Here is a 24401-nt window from a genome sequence, read left to right on the forward strand (position 1 = left end):
TTTGGCAAGAATTCCAGTAGGAGATGCTGTCTACTTTATAACGCATCATATCTTGGGAGGCATGATGATAGGGGGTAAGGCAAAATTGGAACACTTCGTTTATGGGGTAATGAAGATCCGCTGTCAACCTCTACACAAAATGAGAGCCACCAGGCTTTCAACTTGGCGCTTCTTGACACCAGCGGAGTCAGCTGTGCTTGGAACCTTAAGTTCAAGGTTCATCACCCAAATTTACTTCTCTGTCTCCTAAGCTCTGCTCGTGCTCATCACAGCCCTGGCCGCGAACAGCTTGGCCCCGCCCCTCCCCGGGCCGTCCTGGCCCCGCCCCAGCCCGTCTCGGCCCCGCCCCGGCCCATCGCGGGTCCACCGCCCCGCCGGCGCAGCGGGCGGAACCAATAGTGTCTGGCACTGCGCTCGACGTCGTCCGTCCGGACCCTGAATCCCGGAGCGCCGGGCGCACGAGGACGCTGTTCGCCGTGGGCTTCCGGGCGCACGCAGTTCTGCCGCCGCCGAGAGGGCGGAATTCCCGGTTCCGCTGCCGTGTGTGTCGGTGCGCCGGGTTCATCTGCCACCATGGGGATCCTGGAAAAGATCTCCGAGATCGAGAAGGAGATCGCTCGGACGCAGAAGAACAAGGGTGAGGGCCGGCCTGGCAGAGCCTTCCTTTCTGCCCGCCTCAGTTTTCCTGTCTGTAAAATGGGGGAACAACTCCAGCGATAGAGCTGAAGCGGGCTCGAAGGCAGCAGAGAAGTGCCAGAGCCGTGACCAGGTCTCCCAGCGCACCCGAGGCAGGCAGGACCGGGCGGGATCCGGGTCCCAGCGCGCTGGTCTGATTGCAGACGATCGCTGTGAGATCGGCTCGGTGCCAGAGCAGGCGACCGGGTAGAGAAATCGCAGCCCGCAGCCAGCGTCTGACCCAGAGAGAGGCATGGTCGGGCTTCAAACCCGGGTCTCCTGGCGGCTGGGCCTGGGGAGTCGATGCTCTCCCCTTTTGTACTGAAAAGCCCAGGAGGAGACCTTTCACGGGTACAGCCTCACCCAGCGTCTCGGGAACGGAGGCCATCAAGACTCAAGCCTGGCGGACCTGGGTTTGAACTCCAGCGCCACCCGTACCTCCTGTGAAAGCTTGGAAAGTCACTTCGCCTCTTTGAGCCTCAGTGTCCTCATCTGCAAATGGGGATCATAACCCCCTCTCATCTTAGCTCACAGCTCAATTAAACTAGATAGTGTATGCAAAGTACTAGGCACATGGTAAGCACTACGTATTTAAAGTTACCCCTTAACATCAATAGCATGTAATAAAAGATCAAATGTGGAGTTCAGATTGTAAGGGCTGGAGGCGATCGCAGGAGAAGAGCAGTGGGGAGAAACAAATGATGACACCCAAGAAGGCTTCCAAGAGGAGGTGGGACTTGAACTGGTTAAGGGGAAGGTACCCCCGGTGAGGGGCACTGCTGAGGCAACAGCATGGCAGTCCATGAGCATGGTGTGTTCCTGGGGGCAGTTCTAGATTTAGTACAATCTAGATCAGAAGGAGGGTCTGGAATAATGGGAGAGGCAATTGGCCAGGGTGGGTGAGGCCCCGTGCCCAAGCAGTCCTGCTGTGGGGTTGCAGAGGCAGGAGGTGGGGAATACTAGGTAGCTAGCGTCAGTGTCTGTCTTTCCCTGGCTCTGTGCAGTTGTGGAGGCTGAGAAGTTGGGGGGCTTCGTTCATTATGTAAATCTTCCCCAGGCTCTTACTATGTGCTAGGCTTGAACACAGCAGGCACATCCTTGCCCTCCTGGATCTGACCTTCCAGTGGATAGTCTTTAAATGAATAACCAAATAAACAAGATCATTTCAGCCAGCCATAAATGCTGTGATGACAAACGAGGCTGATAGAGCAAGAGTGTGGGACTTGGGAGCTGGGCCTGCTAAAGTAGAGTGATCAGAGAAGACCTCTATGAGTTGGGGACATCTGAGCTGAGACCAGAATGAGAAGGAACCAGCCATGCAAAGATTGGGGGCAAGACTGTTCCTGGCAAAGGAATGAATATCACTGAGGCAGGAACAGACTTGGCTTGGACAGGGATCTGAAGGTCTGGGGCTGGAGTGCAGTGATGAGAAAGGAAAGAGCCAATCATGTAGGGCCGTGTATGTCATGGGAAGGTGGCAGTTGTTTTCTCAGGCAGCGGGAGCTAGTGGAGGGTGTAAGCAACGGAGAAACATAGTCCGATTTCAGTTTTATTTATTTATTTATTTGAGAGAGAGAGAGTGAGGGGGAGCAGCAAGCAGGGGAGAGGGAGAAGCAGACTCCCCGCTGAGCAGGGAGCCCAATTCGGGACTCGATTCTATGACCCTGGGATCATGACTTGAGCCAAAGGCAGATGCTCAATGCACTGAGCCATCCAGGTGTTCCCTGATTTCTGTTTTAAAAGCTCCCACTGGCTGCCCTGTGGAGTAGCATCTACAAGGATCAAGGAAAGTAATAGGGAGGCTTTGGCGATGGGGAAGGGGATGTAAAGATCATTTAAGGATTAAGACCTAGTCCTTCCTTTCAGAGGGGCTCAGAGTCTTATGAGCTGGGATGACAAGAAGGATCAGATGAACCTGACGCTTGCGGAACCCATACTTGACCACTTCTTACTGCCACCAATTCACTCCTTCCCGTGTTAGACATTTCCTGAGTACGTGCCCTGTGCCACTGGAAGCGGAGATCCTGCCCCATTTGAGTGAGGGAAGTAAAAAAAACAAGATAGTATCGAATAGTGATCAGAGCCATGAAGACAATAAACAGGATCATGAAGCCAAGAGGGGCCAGAGGAAGGGTGGGGGTTACCATAGATCATAATGACAACCAGTGATTACGGGGTGCTTATGTGTGCTAGTCATTGTTCTTAGTGCTTTCTCTAAGGCTTAACAAAAGTCCAGTGGTGTGGTTTCTCCTGATAACATCCTGCTTTGCAGATTGAGACACCGATACACAAGAAGATTAAGTAACTTTTCCAAAGTTATGTAGCCCGGAATGGCAGGGTGGGTGTGACATTGCCCACCGCCCCCTCTGGCTGGGGAGGGGAGGCCTCTTTGAAGAAATGCCATTTGAGCTGAGCCTCGAATGTCGAGAAGGAGCCAGCCCTGGGAAGATAAAGTTGCAATAGAAGGAATAGCAAATGCAAAGGTCCTGGGGCACAAATAGTGTCAGCTTGTCCTGAAGAAACAAGAAAGCCACTGTGGCTGGAACGCAGTACATACAAGAGAGTGGAAAGGGGTGTTGGAGAAGTAGTGAGGGACCACGTTACCTAGCCCCAGTCCACTCTTGTAGTGAGGATTTGGTAACACCTCCTTTACCATCAGGAAATGCAGCTCCTCTTGGATACTGTAACTTTTGTATGCTCAGAATTTGAGAAAAATCAGTGTAATGCCCTAATCATAATACAAAGGAGGAGAAAAAAGAAGGCATAATTAAAATAGTGTTGATTTCAGTATTTACATGTTGGGGCATGGCCCAGACACAGTGATGTTACAATGAAGGCGTGAGGTGTTCACACCTCTGGGCAGCATCACAGGGCATGTGCCGGCCGCAACGCAGCCCAGTGCTCAGTGTATTGTGCTGGTGACTTAGGCACCCTACAAGAGGCCTGGGATCCCCAGATGGTGAGCACCTCCAGGTAAAGTTTCCAACAGCACATGCTAGAGTCTTTCCTTAACATGCACAGAAGTCATATTCCTGGAAATTTCAGTGTTTATTCACACCGTTAAAAAAAACAGTCCTGTGTTGCTATGTGAAACAAAAGGCTCTAGGCCCCAGGTTTTTCCTCTGCAAATGTCTTAGGGCTGTGAAAAGTCATATGGAACATGGGACGATTGATAGCTGTGCCAGACTGACTCACACTTTGTAGGGCTGCGGGCTTCCCTGGTCCTTGCCTGATGAATGCTGTTGGGGACTTCACCATCACACCGACAACAGAAAACATCCCATTCCCCAGACTCCCCCAGGGAGTGCTGCTGCACGGGTTGAGAACCACTGACTTGTGGTCCTGTGGTCTCGATAAGGAGACTAGCTTCTATCCTAAATGAAGTGAGAGAGAGGCTAAGTGGACCTGTTAAGCAGAGGGTGTTTTCTTCCCTGATCTGGTTCTTTTTTTTTTTTTTTTAAGGTTTTATTTATTTATTTGACAGATAGAGATCACAAGTAGGCAGAGAGGCAGGCAGAGAGAGAGGGGGAAGCGGACTCCCTGCTGAGCAGAGAGCCCGATGCAGGGCTTGATCCCAGGACCCTGAGATCATGACCTGAGCCAAGGGCAGAGGCTTAACCCACTGAACCACCCAGGTGCCCCCGCCATCTGGTTCTTGATGTTTCCAGCCAGCATTTGGCTGTATATGGGGGCACACCTACCCATGGGGATTGGAGACCCTGGATACTTAACTTCCGTCTTGCTTTACGTCCTTTAGCCACTGAGTATCACCTGGGTCTGCTGAAAGCAAAACTCGCCAAGTATCGGGCTCAGCTTCTGGAACCGTCCAAATCGGCCTCATCCAAAGGAGAGGGTTTTGATGTCATGAAGTCGGGTGACGCCCGCGTGGCACTGATTGGATTTCCCTCTGTGGGTAAGGTCAGTGATGGTCAGCATGGGCCTTGGGGAGGAAGCAGGTTGTCTTGCAGACACGACTGTCCAGCGCCTTCTCTTGCTGCCTTTCTGAATTAGCTCCAGGGACCGAGAAGACCCAGCGTCCCCCAGGATCCGGTCCCACCCCTTTGTCATCCTGCCATAGCGACCATCGTTTCCTGTCTCTGGAAGGAGTGTTTCTGCTCAGTGTCAGACCCATCCATCACGTACAAACATTTACTGAGCGCGCACCCTGGGCCAGGCTCTGGGCCGGGCCCTGGTGATGCGGGAGCAACCGAGATCGTTCTGTCCAGTGAAGAGGCCGCCAGATACAGGCTGAGGGAACAATGACCAGGTGGCTTGGACAGGTGCTGGTGGAGCAGCTTTTAAACCAATTCAGCTAGAAGGTGTTAAGCCTGTGCCTCTATGCCACGCACGAGGGGAAGCCGATAACAGCTACCGTCATTTGAGTGCTTGCTGCCTGCTGAGCTGGGTAGCTGTGCTTTATACGGGTTTGGTTTTATTTTCCCCTCTGCCTGGATCATGGATGTGTATATCACAGGAGGTGGGGATTGGTCTGCGCTCTGTCCACACACACACACACACACAAGGTGGGATTAGGGCTCCTCTGGCCGCTGACATGTCCACTTCTCCATGGCTGTCTGTCCCATTCCTGCAATAGAGTTCCCTCACCCCGTAATGGCTGCCCAGAAGCCCCCACTGTGCCTAGAGCTTCCTCACAGTCCGCTCCTTCCCTCGCGTGCTGATCGTATCCTAGAGCTGGTGTTTCTGCAGGACGCGTTCCTCCAAGGCCGCCCAGGGGCTTGAGGTGGAGGGTTTTAAAAACACCTATCAGTGCTGCCGTTTACCCTCCAATGCAGCACTGACTGACTCCAGGTGGGGACAGTTGGGAATGTCTCCGAGCACCCGCTCACAGATACCCACATGGGGAGCTGTGTCAGCGTGGGGCTGTGGGCCAGGCCACGGACAGGGTAGAGGAAGACCACACTCGGCGTTGAGGTCTGCAGGCTTCCTTCCTGGGGGATCGTAAGTGCCTCTGACTCTTCGGGAGCGCTCCTGTCCTGGGTGGACTTTATCATCAGTACTGGTGGTGGGCGGGTGCTGTGTGCACTGCCCCCTTGTCCTCCATCCATGTGGGCTCAGGACACCGCATTGTTTTGGTTACCATCCAAGCCAGGTGGGATGAGAAGGGGAACGTTGCTGGAGGTGGAAGTGACGCCAGGCACTGGACATGAGCCACTGCCCTCCGTGGCTCCTTCTCCTCTGGGTCGTTAGCTGTTTCCCCAGGCGACGCCTTGCAATGCTTAGCATCAAACCTGAGTGTGCCGTCTGACACGCAGCTTCCCCACCGGGGCTCAGATCCCCGTAGTAGTATTGGGGTGCTTATGACCCCTCAACTAGACAGAAGCTAGGCACAGAGCAGTGCAGAGGCCTCCTGCTGCAGCAGCTCAAAAGTTGCTGATGCCCCCTCTGGGGGGGGGGCCCTCTGGAGAGCTGGGACCGCCCCCACGTGTGCCCTCTGCCGGCTGAACACCCTCATGGTCTTCAGTCCTGGCGGGGTGTCCGGATCCCTCTCTGTCTCTTTGGCCATTTCTCATTTTCTTCTGTGTACTAGAAATTTCCAAACACGTGGAAGAGGTTAAGGCAGAGTATAGCGCACCCGTTCTCTGAGTCTGTCCATTTCACCATATTGCTCCGTCCCTTCGGATTTGTGTCTGTGTGGGCGTTTGCGGTTTTCTTTGTTTCGACTGACCCATTTGAGAATAAAATACAGACAGCATGCTTCCTGACCTTTTGCCCCCAAATATTTAAGCCTGTGTCCCTAAAGAATAAGGATATTTTCCTACGTAGCCATGAGCTATCACACCAAACAAAACGAACAGTAATTTAGGAGTGATCTAACGCCGGGACCACACTCTGATTTCAACACTGACCCCCAAGTGACCTTTGAGGCTGCTCTGTCCCAACCAAGGTCCATTCTAGGACCGCATGTGGCCCCTGTAGGTGTCATGCCTCTGCCTGCTCTACTCTGGAACGGTCCCTTTTGCCCAGACCCTAGCTCTAAAGAGACCAGATAGCGGCCCTGCAGAGAGTCCACGCTCGGGAGGTGTCCACTTGCTTCCCCGTGGTGTGCTTTAGCCAGCTCGTCTGTCTCTTGTATTTCCTGGGAGCCGAGAGTCAGGTGGAGACCCGGGACTTGTGGCCAGATTCTGCATAGGAGATGGGGCAGACCTCATTTTGTACCATGCCAAAGAAAAACCCCTGGTTGCATTTCCAGAATGGCTTAGGGGGAGGCATGCCCTGTGTCCCTTCTGAGTGGTTGCGTCAGTGTCCCCTCAAGTCCAGGTAACTGGGAAGTCCGCTGCAAGGTGCTGCCGCAGTGGTGTGCGGCAGTCAGTCCCTGTCAGCATCCCCCTAGTGACCTAGTGAATTGTCCTTGCCTAGGAGGTTTGTTAGCCGTGGTAAAATGTCAATTTTCCAGTTGTCTTCCTCCTTCCTCACTAATTAGCTGATGTTCCTCTGGGGAGTAGCGCTTTCTCTCATCGGGGTCAGCTCTTTGGTTTGCCTGAAAAAGTTCCTGGAAAGGCAGGACAAGTGCATATGTGCTGCTGTTAAATGACCAGCAAGATGTTGGGGTTAGAGCTGTCCCGCAGGATGACCAGTAACTGTTTTTAAGCTTTAATTCTTCAGGTGTTGTGGTGGACTCCATCAATTTTCACCTGGTCTTGATTTTACTTCCAACCTGCCAAGGACTTCTTTTCCAAGCCCAAGCTGGGGAAAGAGCTTTGTTTACCAAGTGTGCCCTTGAGGGTCTGGCCCTGTGGCCGGATCCTACCACCCTGCTGGGGACTGGGGCTTTCCCACCAGGGGAGGGCCCAGGCCTCCCCGCCGTAGAGACCAGACAGGGTCAGAGTGCCCTCCTGTTGGCCTCCAGCAATGGTCACTCAGTGTCTCGGCAGCCCTTGCTCTCAGGGTCACCCCACTTACCCATACTCGTCTGCCCCACCAGGTTTTTATCTGTCCTTAGATTTCTAAGAGGCCCCCAGGACGGAGAGTGTCTGGATTTGAGGCCAAGGTTTCCTTCAAGGTGTGAGGGTATATGAGTGGGATGTGCCCCCAGCCTTCCTGGTTGCCTGAGAGGCAGGGTCCACGTGGCCCAGTCACAGCTGTGTCTCGGGCTCTCTGTTCCTGGTGCCCTGCTGACTAGGCTGGGGCCAGGGGGCCCAGGCTGGGTTTCTTCCCCTCTGGCTCTGCCCACTGCTTTGTTGGCCCTCTGGCCCACTGCACCCATTGCTGTGGCCTCACCACACTCTGGGCTCGGCACACCTTGTGCCTTATCTCCTTCCACCCCATGCAGCCCCCCAAGGTGGGGATCGAGCAGATGGCCAGCATGCATATGAAGGCCTCAGAAGCTCAGAGGAAGAAGTTTCTTCCCCGGGGGGAGCCTGGTCTCTCTTAACTCCCAGCCAAGCCACGGCTCTAGTCTCACAATGAACCGTGGCACAAGCATTCCTATCCAGACCCTTCCCAGCTCACCCCTCAAAAGGTGTTGCCAGACCCTTCCTGTCTGGCAACACCTTAACCTGCCATCTGGCTCTGTCTCAGACCACGTCTGTCCCCTTGCACATCTCACCCCTCCCTGGGTGAGCAGCGCTCTGAGTGCTAGGGGCTGTTGCCTGCTTGAAGTTCTCTGGGGCCCAGGAAGGGCTGCGGGTTTGGTGGAGTGAGGCAGAGGACTCCGATTTAGGAACCGGTTCCCTCTGGCCATGTGAGACAGGCCTTGAGGCCTCCAAAGAAGGGGGTGCCTTCTGGTGCCCCACCCGCCCTGGGCAGGGCCAGAGGTGACATTTCCAGCCGTTGAGGCTGAAGCTGAGGAGGAAGTCTGGGCTGCCTGTGTCCAGCAAGCACCCGGCCCATGGGGATCCTCTCAGGAGGCTGGGACAAGACTTCTCACTACAACGACCTTCTTTTCCTCCTAGTCCACCTTCTTGAGTCTAATGACCTCCACAGCCAGCGAAGCCGCGTCCTATGAATTCACCACCCTGACATGCATCCCTGGGGTCATTGAAGTAAGTTGGGGCATGCTTGGTTCCGGAAGGGGAAAGTGTGTGTGCTCGGGTTTGCAGGGGTGTAGATGGGTGTCATGGGGTGTGGGTTGTCCGTGGGGAGGGGGAAGACTGAACTGAGCTGCCTTGCCCTCAAGCACTGGGAGCTCACCGGTACCCGTCGTGCTCCACATCCCACACTGCCCCAGCTTGGGTCCCTTGTTCCCAGCTGGCCGGATCCCTCTGGCTCCCGCGAAGCTTCAGAGTCTGGGGCCACTGGGGTCCCGGGGCTTGGAACCTCCGCAGTGCAGGGACATTTCTGTGCACTGCTCTTACTGTCACTGGAGAGCCCCTCCCTGGCGGCTCCTCAGCTTGTGCGATAGCGTCTGTGCCGGACTGGGGTGGTGACAAGTCCAGGGTCCTGGGATCAGGCAGGCCCTTCCTGCAGGGACTCCTTCCCTGACCGTCTTCTCTTCCCCAATACAGTATAAAGGAGCCAATATCCAGCTCCTGGACCTTCCTGGGATCATCGAGGGTGCAGCACAAGGTAGGAGGTGGGGACAGGCGGGGGGGAGACAGGGTGGACCTCGACACCCCAGCCCATCCTCTTCCAGAGCCTGTTGAGTGTCCTGACCTCATTGTTAAAATCGGATGTGGCTGCAGGGCCTGATGGGTTGGGGGAGGCTTACAGCCGCTCACACCGCTTTGGCTTCATCTCATCCTGGCTGGCCGCGTTTTAAAGCCAAGGAAACCGAGACCCCGTGGGGTGAAGTGACTTTCCCAAGATCACATAGCTCACCTGATGGGTTTGAATTCACTCTTTCACTCCACGGGCTCCAGTGTGGCCCTGCAGGAACCCCTACAAGGAGTGGACACCTGTCACTTGTGCTTCTCGTCCTAGAGCCTTTGTTGTTTTGGTTCTGTGTTCTGAGATGGGAACATGCCCGTGGCTTCTGGTGGTGGGGGGTGGCCTGCAGCCTCACAGAGATGGGAACCAGCTGACGGTTCTCTGGCAAGTGACGGGCTCTGTGCTGGCCGCTGTCCCGGTCCTCAGCTGGCCTTATGACTTAGCAATTGTCACCATTTCCTTTTCGTAGCTGGGAGAAGTGTCAGGGATGACAGATAAAGGGTCTGCCCTGAACTGAAAGGGGCTGCCACTCAGGGGCAGAGCTGGGGTTGGCCCCCACCTGTCTGGGTCTGCAGCCCCCGCATGGCTGGGCAGCGGGGCCTCCTCCCTGGGGGTCCATTTGCCGTCTCTGCCCTGCACCCTCCCATACCCCACTGTCCTATCAGGGCAAAGTCCCGCCTGCTTGCATTGGGGCAGAGGGAGTGGCGATGGTCCCCCAGGAACCTGCTGTCCTTCTATGTCGTGGGGTTTGGGGGTGGTCTGGCCACAGTGGGGGGCAGTGTGCGGATGGTGTCAGGAGGCAGCTGGCCCATGAACATCACTGGGCCCAAGCCCCTCTTTCTCAGGAGAGAGGCCAGTCATGGCTGAAATCTGTACTAGATCCTAGTGCTGTGGCCTTGGCAAGGTGCCTGGCTTCTCTGGTGGCCTCGTAGCCACAGGGTCTGGTCCTTATAAAGTGGCGGTCCCCACAGCTTCTCTTCCTGTGGCGTCTCGTGTGATCCGCTCTGCAGCCCTCAGAGTGGGGCTGGGTCATAGCACCCGTTTCCAGAAAGGGCAGATGTGTTAAAATCCTCACACCACACTAGCTTTGTGATCTTGGGCAAGTGCTCAAGTATCTCTAAACGAGGTCTCCGTTTTCTCCTCTGTGAAATGGGTGTGAGAACGCTGCCGGTACACGATAGTTTCGAGGACTAAGTGAAGAAATGTTCATGAAGCACTTGGCAGGAGGCCTGCCACATGGTAGGGACAGGGGGAGAATGGTACTTCTCTGGGGGTGGCAGTGTCACATTGCCTTCTCTCTACAACAAGCCTCCGGGAGTAAGACAGCACGTGGAACAAAGAACAGGGCCCGGGAGATCCCAGCCCAGGGCCGGCAACGTGGCAGAGACCAGGGAGGAATGCTAAAGGACCAGAGTCTGGGGCCCCGTGGGCTGGGTGCAGGTCACACACAGCCTGCCTCTGTCACCATGTCACCATGTCTCTCCCACCCATCCAGGTAAAGGCCGCGGACGGCAGGTGATAGCTGTGGCGCGGACGGCAGACGTTGTCATCATGATGCTGGATGCCACCAAGGGAGAAGTGCAGAGGTCTGCAGGCTGGTGCGGGGCGTGGGCTGATCTGGGGAGGGCCCTGGGCGGGCTCATGGGATGCTGTGGCCCAGCTGCTGTGACCCTGAACTCATGATGGGTGGCCCAGGGGGTGCTTGGGCGTCTCCCACGTGGGAGCAGTGGCAGGCCTGTCCACAGGCTAAACCCGTGCGGTCTGCCTGGAGCATCCTCTTGCAGAGGCTTGCGTCTGGCACGTAGACGTCTGGAGACTGAGGGCTGTGCTCTGCTGGCAGAAGCCTCTACCACTGGTCCCTCGCCGGCACAGGCCGTCCTGGCTCTGGTCCCCACCTACCAAGGCCGAGGTGCCTCAGTTGCTGCCCAGACCCATGAGGAGCCTGGCCCCAAGCCACAGATTTGTTCATACCCTGACCTGCTGACCGAGGGGCACACCTCTGCCTGGCAGCAGCCTTGGCTTGCTGGGTTCCTCATTGGGGGTGAGAGGGCACTGGTCTCCCTCCGGGTAGGCAGAGGCTTCCGATATAGCACGGAAGCCGCCCGGCCTGCCCCCGGCTTCACTGGTGAAGGTTTGCCGCGGCTCTGCCAGGTCTCTGCTGGAGAAGGAACTGGAGTCTGTGGGGATCCGCCTCAACAAGCACAGGCCCAACATCTACTTCAAGGTGAGGCCCCTCTCACTGGGAGGCCAGGCCCAGGCAAGATGGGGACGATTACCGCTGCCCCTCAATGAGCAACTCCCCCTTCTCCTCTCCAGCCCAAGAAAGGCGGCGGCATCTCCTTCAACTCGACAGTCACACTGACCCAGTGCTCGGAAAAGCTGGTGCAGCTGATCCTGCACGAGTACAGTATCCTTTCCCAAAGCAGCACAGGAGGGGCAGCGGGAGACGGGCGCCTTGTGGTCCAGGATGCTGACACACCACACCCCAAGCTGCCCTGGAGCCATCCGAGCAGCTGCCAGGAAGGCTGCAGCCCAGTGACACGGAGCACTTCCTATCCCCTTTGCCTCCATGCTCCCCAAGCTACAGGCTGGTCAGACCACAGCTATGCACTCAGCAATGCCTTCCTTACTCCCTGCGGGTTCTGGGACTGGTAGCCAGTCACATCTGGAAGGAAGGTGACATGGTGAGGGAAACAGCCCCTGAGGACAGCCTGGATAAGCCTCAGGGAGAACCAAGGGCTAGGTGAGTGTCTGGAGGGCCCTGGAGGACAGGGCAGAGCCCCAGAGGCAGAGAAGCTCAGCACTTGGAGAACTTTCCATGGCACAGGCTGTCTGCAAGGTGTTGAGGCCTCTGTCACTGCAGGTATGCAAGCAGAGGCAGGGAAGCCTCCGGAGGAGAGTGCTGCATGGGGGCAGGTGGGTTAGGCCAGTGCTTACAGACAGCACTCGTGGCCCTAAAGCCTGGGCTGCCACTGAGCATTCTGGCAAGTGCATTTTTCTTCTCAGCTGGCAGGCGAGTGAAGCCACCGACTAAACTTTACATGTTCTGGTTTCTGTTGAAAACATGAGGGTGCTCCCCCACTTCACTGTCTTGTAAAACCTCCAAGGCAGAGGAGCTCCAAGGTCCCTTTCAGCACTCTGTTGCTTGCCTGGCCGTTTGGACCCCTCCGATGCAGGGACCTGAGGGGCTGCTGGTGCACTGGTAGCCCTTAACCTGAGCCCCTCAGAGATCTTCAACGCGGAGGTGCTTTTCCGAGAAGACTGCTCCCCGGACGAGTTCATCGACGTGATCGTGGGCAACCGGGTGTACATGCCGTGCTTGTATGTAAGTGAGGCCACCCCCCCGCCCCTGCATGTGCAGGAGGGCTGACCCCCATGGGAGGCAGGCGGTCCAGAGGAGTGGGAGGGGCCTGGAGTTGCTCCCCCCCGCCCCCCGCCTTTGCAGCTGCGTGAGTCCTGCAGACTATCTAGCTTGGCACCCGGGCTCTAGTCCAGCCTTCCCTTCTGGGCATCGGCAGCAGCCCCAGGCCCCCACAGCCTTTCCCTATCCTCAAGGCAGCAGGGAAGGGAGGCCACTGGCATTGGCCTCCCTAGCCCTGTGTTGCTGCGGCTTGCGGCTTGCAGAGGTAGGAACTATGGGCCGAGCCAAGGCATTCGAGGACCCATTTCCTGCACTTCTTTGTTCCTTTCCCTCCCTAACACCTACCTCCCTGGTCTTGATCCCAGGTTTATAACAAAATCGACCAGATCTCAATGGAGGAAGTGGACCGCCTGGCCCGGAAGCCCAACAGTGTGGTCATCAGGTGAGCACTCGGCTGCCCCTAGTCCTTCGTGTATGTGAGCTCGTCAGGCCTCCCGGGCACCTTGGCCACACAGGCCCTCTATGTGCACCCAGGGCTGAGGAGACCCAACTCAGTAACGGCTTTGACCTGGTTCTACCCTGGAGTGGCCTGGGCAGAGTGGGTGATGCGGGGTGGGCTCTGGCTAAGAAAACAGAAGGGAAATAGTGCCACCTATGTAGAAGGTTCATAATCACTGAGGCCTCAGAGCCTCATAGTCAACGGCCGGCCTCAGAAAGCCCACGGGTGTGAGCCAGCTCCTCCTGATCTCCGGAAGACGGGGCTTCCAGCAGTGGTAGCCTGGAGGGTAAAGGGAACTGAAGTCTTTGGGTGGGCGGGGCTATCCTGGCCGTGGCCCCCAGCCCTGCTTGGAGTTGGGGGTCTTGGGGTGCTACCTGCACCTTGGCTGAGGGCTGTTTGTTCGCTCCTCACTGCCCCTACAGTTCCCTCCTCTGGGCAGCCTGACCTGGGGGCTCTGCTCTGCCAGCTGCCCAGCTCAGACAAGGATCTCTAGCTTCACAGGCTTATGGGGAGCAGGATGCTGAAAGACTGAGTGGGGTGACTGGTGCAAATGATGGGTACGGGTTCTGGACCATCTGCTAGGCATTGCCAGCTACTGCCAAGAGCAGCAGAGAGCGGGCATCCTTCCCGAAGGACAGCTCAGTTCCTCTCCTGCTGTGTCCCAGGCTCCCTTCAGGGGCTGCCGAGAACATGTCATCCTCAAGGTGTGAGGTCACCTTCACACCACACCTTCACCTGCTGTGCTCACAACATGTCATGCTCAAGGTCATGTCTGCAAACGATCAAGCCAGGGGCTGCGCCATCACAGAAATCCCCACCGGGCAGTCCTGTGGCCACCAGTCTCCCAGCAACTGTCAGGAGGGAAGTCCCCCTCCAGGCGCCCTGCATCCCTCAGCTCTCTGTGCTCTCCACAGAGCGCCATGGAGACCCCCAGGAGAAACAGCTGAGCTCTCCTGGGCATGACCATGGCTGTGACCAGAGGCGCCGGCAGCTGAAGTGTCAAGCTGCTGTCAGATCTGCGGGCTTGGTTCCCATGGGTGCCAGATGGGCTGCACTGGCCTCGGTGTAGGTTGTCATTTGCACGAGTGAGAAAGCAGGCAGCCCCGGTCTCTGAGCCCATGGGGGCTGCTCTGACTGGCTGCCTTCATCCCTGGCAGCTGCGGCATGAAGCTGAACCTGGACTACTTGCTCGAGATGCTTTGGGAGTACCTGGCCCTGACCTGCATCTACACCAAGAAGAGAGGACGTGAGTGTGGTGGCGGGCAGCCCAGGAGACGGGCTGAATCCCCCTCACGATGGGGCTGCCAGGCTCTGCCCAGTGTCCCTGACTCAGCTGGTCCGTACAGATCACAGCTTTTCTCCCATCTCACAGCTGGCACTGCCCTCTGCCCTGGGCTGCTAGAGACCATGGCTGAGATATGCTGCTTTCTGGGGCTGCTGGTCCTGAGGATGCCCCGGGTTGGGGGGTGGGAGTGGCTAGAGGCCGGCCTGTGGTTCCACATGGGCTACAGTGATCACCCCCCTCCCAGCCTCTTCTGGGTCAGGACTTGGGGCACGTGAATACAGGGGATCCTTCACCGTGTGGAGTCTCCCCCACCCCCACCACCTCTCAAACCCTGTGACCTTGCAGCTGAGTTCTGGCAGTTTGTGTAGCCTTGACCTTGTCATCAAGGAAGGAGCTGCAGCTGCCCCTGACTGGACGCCAGCAGCTGTCACGTCTTGCCAGTGCTGTCCAGATGCTCCCCGTGACTGGACTTAGTTAGGGCCCTTGTGTCTGATGGGGTTGCAGGCTGCCTGAGTCCTGGATGTGGATTTATGTTGATTTCCTGTGTTAAAGTCAAGGTTGCAGAGCACCACACAAGGACCTGTAGGGAGGGTGTGCTAAATGGCGAGGGAAAGGTTAAACCAAGGCTGGGGGCTGGAAGGGCCTCTGTCCCCTGATGGAAGGCAACCACAGAGTAGCTTGGGGCCATAACTGTGGTTGCTTTCCTGTACCCCCACCTCCAATGTCTACCTTCACAGAGAGGCCAGACTTCACAGATGCCATCATCCTCCGGAAAGGGGCCTCCGTGGAGCATGTGGTGAGTTGCCGAGTCATGTCCAGACAGTGAGTCAGGGAGGTCACTGTGCCCCCTACAAGGTCTTGCCGAAGGCCCTCCCAGCCCTCTGCTGGCTTGAGTGACACCAGCTGCGGTAGCAGAGTGGCCGTGGGCAGGCCCCAGAATGAGACCTGGGGTCGCCTCCCAGCCACCGTTCCCAGCTGCATAGTGAGCCTGCAGGCTGCGCCAGAGGCAGGCATATTTTGCCCACCCTGGTGGTGGCTAGGGTGTGCGGTTGCATGAGGCCAGGCACTGGGAAGGTCCAGGAAGTAGTGGTCATCCCCATCCTGTCACATCCTCGCGCCGCAGGCCTCTCAGAGTCCCTGTTTTCTCAGAGTCCTCTGTTTGGCTGCTCCACCATGGAGAGCTGCTGCCCTGGGGAATTTCTGTATTGTTAACTCCAAGTTGTGTTTCCCCAGTGCCCGCCTACGGCTCAGAGTTACCACCTCCCTGCCCATAGCCCCTCTTAGCTTCCTTTCCCCCAGTCAGCCCCCCACAGCCCTCCCTGCTCCCACTTCACCCCCCAGTAGCTCTGAATGCTTTTTGCATTCAACACACATTTACTGAACACTGACAGTAAACAGAGCAGCCCTAGTTCCAGCCAGAACAGGGTCCTTGGGGCGCAACAGATGCCAAACACCCAATGCCAGAGTCAAGAAGTCACACCTAAGGGGGAGTGCAACAGAATAAGGGAACGGGGAGTGACCCTGAGTCTACACAGACAGGTCAGATGGTCTCCGGGAAGGGGACCTTATTGGGCCTGTAGATCAGGGAGGACCTGACCTTGAAGAGTTAGAGGTGGTGGAAGCCCTCCCAGGCAGAGGAGTGAGGTATACAAAGGTCCTGGGGCAGAGGGGCCCTAGGCTGAGCCTGTGGGCTCCGAAGGGGAGGGTGCATTCCGGATCTAGAGTTTTGTTGCAGGCCCAAAGGTCACCTGTCCCTGAATGTGACCTTGCGCCCTCTCTTACAAAAGCATATGGGCTCTGTAAGAGCTGGTGAGGGCCCAAGCGCCTGGAACAATGTGCCAGGCTTTGGTTTTGAGGGGTTTTGTTTTCCATCTAGCTCATTTCTTCTCAGGATCTGTATGGTGGTCAGGTGGTGGGCTGGCCTGCAGGCTGGGCTCCTGCATTCGTTCATTCAGCAAGCCCAGCCCAAGGCCCTTTCCAGCTAGAGGCCCTGATACAAAAGTATGGGGCTCGGCCTTGAAGGCTAGCATGCCCGGCAGAAGCCACATCCCTTAGATGACTCATAAGGAGCTCCGTGGGGAGGTCCCTGTCCCTACAAGCCTGTTTCAGAACCTGTGAGTGAGGTGTGTCCTGGGGACCGAGCAGCTGTTGGTACAGGGGGGCCCCCCGGGTGCTGGCCCTCGGTGGGGTTACCCTGCCCCTTCTGTGGGTACTTACCTCCACCCTCTCAGGCCCTGGCTTCTTGCCCAGGAGGATGTAGGACTTCAGCCACTCCCGGGAAGAAAGCGGGAGATAGCAGGAGAATGATTTTCTAGGCAGGGGGAAGAGCAGGTACAAAGGCCCAGAGGCAGGAGCAGATATGGGGAGTGCTGGCTGTTTGCCGTCAGCTGCACAGAGGGTCAGAGGCAGGAGGTGCTAGACCCAAGGGTGAAAAACGCCCAGTGGGGTGGGGAGGGGCTTTCGGGGCCGACTCCAGAGCCTGGACTGTGTCCCCCAGAGCACTGCGTGCTCTTCAGTGACCACTGTTCGCCCTCCCCACAGGTGCCTCCCTCCCGGCACACCCAACTGTCCCAGTGCCACAAGGTATATACAAGGAAGCCTGCCCAGATGCTGACGGCAGAGACCCAAAGTAGAGAAACCAGGGAGACATTGGAGTCAGGCAGATGCAGGATCGTACCCTGGTTCCTCCATCCTGGGTCAGCCTCCCGGTGTCTCAGTTTCCTCTCCAGGGTGTAACTGACCCCCCAGGCTCCGGGCCTTTGATACACCCAGCCCTAGTGTGTAGTCCGTGACAGCTGTTGAAGGCTTTGCCTCCAAAAGGGTCACGGGCTGTACCCCCCGCCCCCCGAGGCAGCAAGCACCTTGCTGGGCTCTCAGTGGTGAGAGGTGCGGTGGGCGCAGGGGTGCAGGAGTCCCCCCATCATCAAACAACACCATCTCTCCCCCAGTAGAAAAGATGGCCTGGGATGACCTTCATTGTCCCTAACTGCTAGGGTCAAGTACAGAGAAAGACACCGGAGGCCCAGAGCAGGTGGGAAATGCTCTTACAGGCTCAGCATCCTCGCAGGAGCGGGGCTGAGGGCTCGGGGCTCTGAGCAGGACTTATAAGGCTTGCAGGCACGTGGGAGGTGAGGCAACACCACATGGCCTTCCCTCTGGCCCCCCTTCCACTGCCCCCGCTCCACTCTGCAACCGGGGGCCCCCGATCTTGGGAAGAGCTGGCTGCCCCTCCAAGGCCCCCTGCTTCTAGCTTCCCTTTTTTTTTTTTTTTTTTAAGATTTTATTTATTTGACAGAAACAGTGAGAGAGGGAATACAAGCAGGGGGAGTGGGAGAGAGAGAAGCAGGCCCTCCACTGAGCAGGGAGCCCGATGCCAGGCTCTATCCCAAGACCCTGGGATCATGACCTGAGCCAGAGGCAGACCCTTAATGACTGAGCCATCCAGGCCCGCTTCCAACTTCCTTTAAGAACTCTGGGATTCCTGAGGCGGGGATGGATGACGTCCTGGGCGGGAGGCTCCAGCTCCCAGCTGTGGCCAGGAGACGAGGACCAGCTGTGGTGACTCCAGGCTGAGGTGGGGTGTCCTGAAAACCACCCCCACCCATCCGAAGGGGCATTTGCCGGGGTTGTCATTCAGGCAAGGCCAGCAGAAGGCTGCTGATAGCCAGATCCAGGTGTCTTATAAGGCTTTGAGAACATTTCTAATGGGCACCACAGCTTTCAGGCCAGCCTGGAAGTGGGAGCATCAGAGCAGCCTGCTGCGTGTGGCTTGATCCTGTGGTATCCACAAGGCCACTGCTCTCTGAGCATCTGCCTGGGAAACTGCTGCCGCTTAGCACACAGCTGGGGCTTGGGGGTGTGGCCAGGTGCAGGGGGCTAGGGTTCAGACTCCTCTCACTGTCCTACTCTCCCATCCTCCAGTGCCACCGCATTCACCGGTCACTCGCCAGCCAGTTTAAGTACGCGCTGGTGTGGGTAAGTCTCTGGGCTGGAGATGGGTGGGGTCATACCCAGCATTGCCCCTGGGTTGGGCAGGAGCATGGCATCTGTGCTGTTTTGCCCGGCGTCCGGGTTTGGGGGCCTGCATGCTGACTTGTGCTGGCCTCTCCCACATTGGGATGCGGGGATGGTCAGACTCCTGGGGACATTGTCCTGTCTGCAGGTGGTTTTCCAGTGCTGTGGCCCCCACTTCAGACTCTGGCATTCCTGTCCCCCCAACATACCTACCGCCACACCTGCCATCCTCCTGTCATAGCTATTTCGGGCTTGGCCCTGCACAGGACAGAGGCTGACGTGGTCCCTCTGTCTGTCCCCCGCCTAGGGCACCAGTACCAAGTACAGCCCGCAGCGAGTGGGCCTGACCCACACCATGGAGCACGAGGACGTCATCCAGATTGTCAAGAAGTAGTGCCTCCTGCTGGGCCCCTTGCCTGCCCACCCTGTCTCCCCGGGGAGTCAGACCCAGCCGGACACACCAAAGCCCAAACAGGAAATAACGTGCAAATACATACACCCCAGGAAGGGGTCTCTCAAGTCTCCACTGTTTCTGGAAGTTTCTTCAGTAGGCAGATGTAGTGTGTTGGGGCAGAGGGACATGGTTGGGGAACTTGGGCTGGTCTGGTGGCATTTCCCATGAGAGTGGCCCCTTGGATGGAGATTCTGTGTTTGGAACCCTGGGCCTGTGCCCTACACTCAGCACCCTCAGGCACCGACAGGGCCTCATGCGGATGGCTCGCTCAGTGCCAGGGCGCGGAGCCAAGCCTGCCCAGGTCCCAGGAAGCTCTGTTTCTGGTGGGGCGCCTTGGGCCTTTAGCTCCCGCCATCCTCTCTGGCACTTGAGGAGCGGGTCTCCCAGGACAAGCCCTCTGCCCCACCCCAGGGCTGCTCCATCATCCCTCCACAGCCTGAGGAGCCCTGATGTACGGCCCTCCTGGGGCCACCCCTGCCCAGAGCCCACGACCCAGGGCCTACACGGACGCCAGGAGTGGCAGCTTCGGCATTGGGTTTCTGTACTTTTTCTCTAAGACCTTGGTCTTGGCTCTCCTTTCTACAATAAAGAGTGGAAACAATTCCTGTTCAGACTGAGGACAGTTCTGTCAGTTGGCTGGACTCTGTCACCAGGCTGGGTCGGGGCCAGCCACGAGCCTGGGGATCTGAGTATGGATGGAGTTCCGGCTGTGGGAGAGCAGGCCCAAGTCTGGGGTGCAAAGGAGAGTGTGGTGGACCTCCAACATGGTCTCTGAACTGGCGTGTGGGCCAGAGGCTGTGGGCCCCAGATGTGGCACCTTCCAAGGCTAGGCCTGGCTGCCAAGGTGGGGAGAATTCTCAGAAGGTCCTTGTGACTTTTGGGGTGGCAGGGAGGCTCCCCCGGGAGAGCAAGGCAGCCAAGTCTGTCATCTGTTACCTCAGCAGGCGGGGGTGGATGGGCCTTGGTGTGGGGCCAAGGAGGGGCAATACGTGGTCACTGAGCCTCTACCTGCCAGAGTGGGTGTGGGGCCGTCCCAGCAGCCTGGTCTCCAGGAGCAGCAGCATGTCCTGGGCTTCCACAGCTTGTGAGCATGCAGCTGGGATTTCAACTCCAGCTGAGGCTTCTCAGCCACAGGGGAGGCTTCCTGGAGGAGGTGGGCCTTTTGGGAATAACAGGTTTCATGGGGCTCCCAGGCACTGGGCTGGCAGGAGACAGCGAGGGCTCCCCTGGAGGTCTTCAGGTCCAGCTGGGGTGTGGAGCAGGCCCCCTGCCCTGCTTTCCAGGCTGTTGCTGGCTCCTCTGTCAGCTGCTCGGGCTCCTTTCCTGAGACAAAACAGGAATAATAGACATCATTAAATATACATGGGGCCCCAGGCGGTCGGCGTGGTGGGCTGGGCCTCTCTTCCCTGCAACACCGAGCTGCTGTGCTGGGCTGGCCATGTTCCTGAGGCCATCCGCAGGACCCCCATTAGGCGGCATGCAGGCAGGGAGCAGGCCACGGGACCCAGGTAAGAAGACCCCTTGGGGTCTGCCACAAGTACCTCTCCCCAGGCTGCAGAGAAGGGAAGAAGGGAGAGGGCTGTGGCAGAGCTGGGCCTTGCCCCTAACTCACAGTGAGGTGCTCCACTGGCCTCAAGTTTTTTCATCCATAAACTGGGCATGATGTGCACAGAATCTCCCTCTCAGTGATGGTTGGATGCCAGGACAGGTAAGTGCTATGTGACTTACCTCAGCCCTTCTCCCCACAGCCACAAGGCCTGGCCATGAGGTCCCATGTAAGGCTTTCTGCCAGGATGATGGTCACTGCCACTTTCTGCCTTGCAGTTAGGGAAGGGCTCTGTGTTCATGGAGCATCAGATCCAGGCCTACTCTGTGCACCAGGCTGGCTGGGAAAGGCTTGGGGGACAACAAGGCTAGAGATCAGGCAGTGTGGGCAGGCACTGTCAGAGTCTCCAGCCACTGGGCCACCATGCTCCTCACCACAGACAGGGTGTTTCCTGGGCCAGGTCTGTGTGTCCACAGACCACGGCAATCTGCCTCTCTGTGCTAAACATTTGGTTTTCTGGATGGGTGGCTCACGTCGTTGTACTGTCTGGGCCTACGTGAGAGCTGAAGGAACCATGGGCTGTGCACACCCAGGTCGGTATGAGCTGGCAGCTTGCAGGGCCTCATGCCAGAGAAGAGGTCCTTAGGGCTGGAGAAGCCCCCCCCCCAAGGTCCCTGCCCCCACCCAGCCAGGCTGAGCTGGCAAACACTGGGCCCCGCCAGAGACAGCCCCCCTGTTCCCACCACTCACCTTCCCTGGGCCGCCTTCTGTGCAGGGAGGTTCAGGCCAGGTTGATCCAAAGCTCCTTCCTGCTCAGACAGCCTGTTTCCGTGAAGGTCAGTGAGACCCACACACTCCCTCAGGCCCGGCCACAGACCGCAGGGCTGTGTTCCCAGAGAGCCCAGCCTGCAGCTTTACAAGGCTCAGGGGCAAAGGAGCCCAGGGTGTGAATATTTATCCCCATCTGTGCATTTCTCTCCATGTCCCTCCTCCTCTCCTTAGATTTCAAGCTTCCTCCTTTCAGCAACCTCCGTTGGCAAGAATCTCCCTGGCCAAGGCTCATCTGCCTTCAGAATCCCCTCTGGCCTGGCCCCAGGAGCGGGACTGGGGGGCTTGTACCACCTGCTGGGGAGGGGTGCCCCCTCAGCAGCTCTTTGAACTGCCTCTGCCCCACCCCCACCCCCACCCCGGCCCTCAGCTAGGAAACTCATCTTCTCCAAACGCTCCAGGCTCCTCAGCACCCACTTCTCCAGGATGGAGAGGCCGAGTCTGGGCCGCCTCCTCCGGGCCTTCACCCTGCAAGGGTTGACTCAACCTCCCTCTGGTTCTCTCAATTTCTCTGTCTCTCCTGGGTCTATCCCACTGATTTGCCACCTAATCTGTATTAGTCGGTTGTGCTGCCAAAACGAAGTGTCACAGAATGGAGGTCCTAGACCACAGAAATGGATTTCCTTGCTGTTCTGGAGGCTGGAGGTCTGAGATCAAAATGGCGGCAGGTTTGGTTTCTCCGGAGGCCTCTCTCCTTGGCTCACAGGCTTACAGGCCCCCTCAGCCAGCATTTTGTGCACCTTGTCCACTGAAAAAATTATGAGCCCCTGGACATGTCATTCTCTTTGGCCACCTCCTTTTCATGGCTCAGCTCCTCCAACTACCTGCCCTCCCCCGTGTCAGTCTCCTCAGCCACCAGCTCTCCCCAGCCTGCTGCCCAAATAGCTCCTGCCTCAACCTGATGCCATACGTTTCTAGATAGCTGACCATTTCTAACCATGTCTACCTGGCCCAGCAAACTTGGCATAGCCAGTGAGCGCTCCCTCACCTCCATCCCTCATAGTCCATAAGGGCTGGAGTGGGAGACCCCAACTTCTTCCTCTGTCCTCCTATACAGGCTCACCCCACCCCCTGCCTCTGTTTCATGTGACTTGTGGATCTAAATTTCCCTGCCTCCTCATCTGGGCACCCCACGGTCCCCCCAACACTCCCTGTGCTAGAACAAACCCCAGGCTTTGCCACACAGGGGTCCAGGAGCTTCTCCCACACTTTCCAGGAAGAAACATGAGGCAATGGCCCAGAGCACGGACACTTGGGAGCCAGACCACCCAAGCTCGACTGTTTCAGGCTCTGTGGCCTCAGGCAACTCACTAGACCTCTCTGGGCCTGTCTCCTCATCTGTAAAGTAGGAAGAATGATACCTACTTCCCGAGGTTGGAGTGAGGGTTGGATGAACGCTGTGTGGCTGGGTAGTTCGAACTTCCTTGCTGGGGGTTCGCTGCTGAGTGATGGAAACTCTCTAATCTGGAGGCCTTCATCTATGGAGTGGGAAGAGCGGTTCCCGCCTTACATATCATGCAAATTTTGTGAGATATTATATATCTTAGATTATTATATATTAGAGTAAAGCATTCAGGACCAAGCCTGGCACACAGTAAAACTTGGCAACGTTGAATACTTTTGTTATTTTCAAAATACATATGTGGCCTTGGCACTCCTGACAGCCTAAAACCCTTTCAAGGCTCCATGCTCCTCCAGGGACAAAGACTGAAGTCCCACCCCGGCTGCCTCCAGGTCTCATGGAACAGTTCCCTCCTGCATCCTGGCCGCTTCTCACTCCACATGTTCTGCCTCCCCTTACATATCATGCAAATCTTGATTTGCCCCTCTCACCTCTTGGCCTTCCCACATGCTGTTCCACCTGGCTGGAACACTGTTCCCTCTTTCATTTGACCAGCTCCCACTCACCCTTCAGATCCTGGCTCAGGGGCACCTTCCTGGTCTTCCAATGGAGTGTTACATCCTGGCCTTCAAAGCCCGTCTCGTGGCCAGCAGTGTCCCCCTTGGGGAGGCTCTTTGCTTCAACTCTATGTCCCCATGACACTGAGAGTTCCACGAACACACAGTCTGTGGCTGGTTCCAGTCAACCGTGGGAGCCCCTAGCACCCAACACAGTGGCTGGCACTGAGTAGTTAAACACCCCGCTCCACATCCCACTGGGCTCCTCAGAGCACCGTGGGCCCTCCTGCAGCAGGAGTAACCTCAATCTCTTCTGAACTGAGATTCAGACTGAACCTCAGTCTCTTCATCTGAACCAAGGACCCTCAACTTATGGTAAATGAAGAGTGTGACTCTGGGACGTGTTCTTGAGCCCAAACCTACCCTGCCTGCTCTCCCTGCCCTCAGTTTCCTCAACTGTCACATGGACCCTGGGAACAGGGTTGGATTTGTGGTCCCAGGCCAACGTTCTTCCCAAGAGCTCCTCTAATGGGGTGTTTCCACACACTGTTTCCAATCCTTTTTCTCTCCATTTTCGCTTTTCCTTTTTTCAGATGTTAGTTTTTTGTTTGTTGGAATCAGAAATGCACTCACATGGTTCAGAAATCCAACTGATACAGAAAGATTTACAGCTGGATAACCATTTTCATCAATTTCTTGAATACTTTTCTCAATATTTCTATATGCACATGAAAGCAAATAGCAATGTATATTCCTTCCCCTACACTTGTTGCAAGAAAGAAGGCCTGGGTATGAACCATAGTCAACACTGTTCTCCACCAGCAGATTCTGGGGATTGTCCCCTATCTGTACACAGAGATCATCTGAGCTCCTTTTTATGGCTGTGTAGTACTCCACCACGGAAGGCACTATAGTGTAGGTACCAAGGAGTAGCTCGGTGTGTATACCGTTCCTGTGTGCACAACAGGGCTCTGCAGGATGGAGTCCTGGCCATGGGCTCCTCCCTCCCTTTCTTTTTTCTAACAGCTTGAGATACAATTCACATGCCACATGGTTCACCTATAAAAGTGCGTCTGATGCAGTGGGGTCTGATACGTTCACGGGCATGCACGCTCTGTGACCAGAGCATTCCTGGCTTCCTTGAACCTTCTCCCATCAGGCTGGGACGACCCTCACCCCCGCTGCTCCACAGGGACCATCCTATGGTAGCACTCAACTCTCCATCTTTGACCA

At 56.9% G+C, this 24401-nt stretch overlaps 1 protein-coding gene across 3 annotated transcripts; it reads left to right on the top strand.

The window, feature by feature from the left end:
- The first annotated feature begins 451 nt into the window (after nt 1-451).
- On the top strand, nt 452-19496 carry DRG2 (developmentally regulated GTP binding protein 2). Of its 3 annotated transcripts, none has more exons than XM_004776522.3 (13): nt 452-637; nt 4433-4593; nt 8589-8678; nt 9141-9201; nt 10778-10868; nt 11434-11506; nt 11599-11689; nt 12510-12607; nt 13009-13085; nt 14300-14388; nt 15165-15223; nt 18349-18402; nt 18749-19496. In XM_004776522.3, exons 1-13 carry the CDS (start codon nt 574-576, stop codon nt 18833-18835), a joined length of 1095 nt encoding a protein of 364 aa, XP_004776579.1. In that variant the 5' UTR covers nt 452-573; the 3' UTR covers nt 18836-19496. The 3 variants fall into 3 exon arrangements, with proteins under 3 accessions (XP_004776579.1, XP_004776580.2, XP_044939590.1); XM_004776523.3 differs by lacking the exon at nt 452-637 and adding an exon at nt 663-1251; XM_045083655.1 differs by lacking the exon at nt 452-637 and having other exon boundaries at nt 4455-4588.
- Nucleotides 19497-24401: the final 4905 nt, after the last annotated feature.

Source organism: Mustela putorius, unplaced genomic scaffold, assembly GCF_011764305.1.
Source record: "Mustela putorius furo isolate JIRA1106 unplaced genomic scaffold, ASM1176430v1.1 tig00000731_pilon_pilon_pilon, whole genome shotgun sequence".
In the NCBI taxonomy this organism is placed as follows: domain Eukaryota; kingdom Metazoa; phylum Chordata; class Mammalia; order Carnivora; family Mustelidae; genus Mustela; species Mustela putorius.

What these genes read in the sequence shown, in the direction of transcription:
- DRG2 (XM_004776522.3), top strand. Translation starts at nt 574, where the DNA reads ATGGGGATCCTGGAAAAGATCTCCGAGATCGAGAAGGAGATCGCTCGG. An exon ending in CATCGAGGGTGCAGCACAAG is followed by an intron (nt 9,202 to 10,777) that starts GTAGGAGGTGGG and finishes CCACCCATCCAG; the next exon opens with GTAAAGGCCGCGGACGGCAG. An exon ending in GGGCCTCCGTGGAGCATGTG is followed by an intron (nt 15,224 to 18,348) that starts GTGAGTTGCCGA and finishes CCCATCCTCCAG; the next exon opens with TGCCACCGCATTCACCGGTC.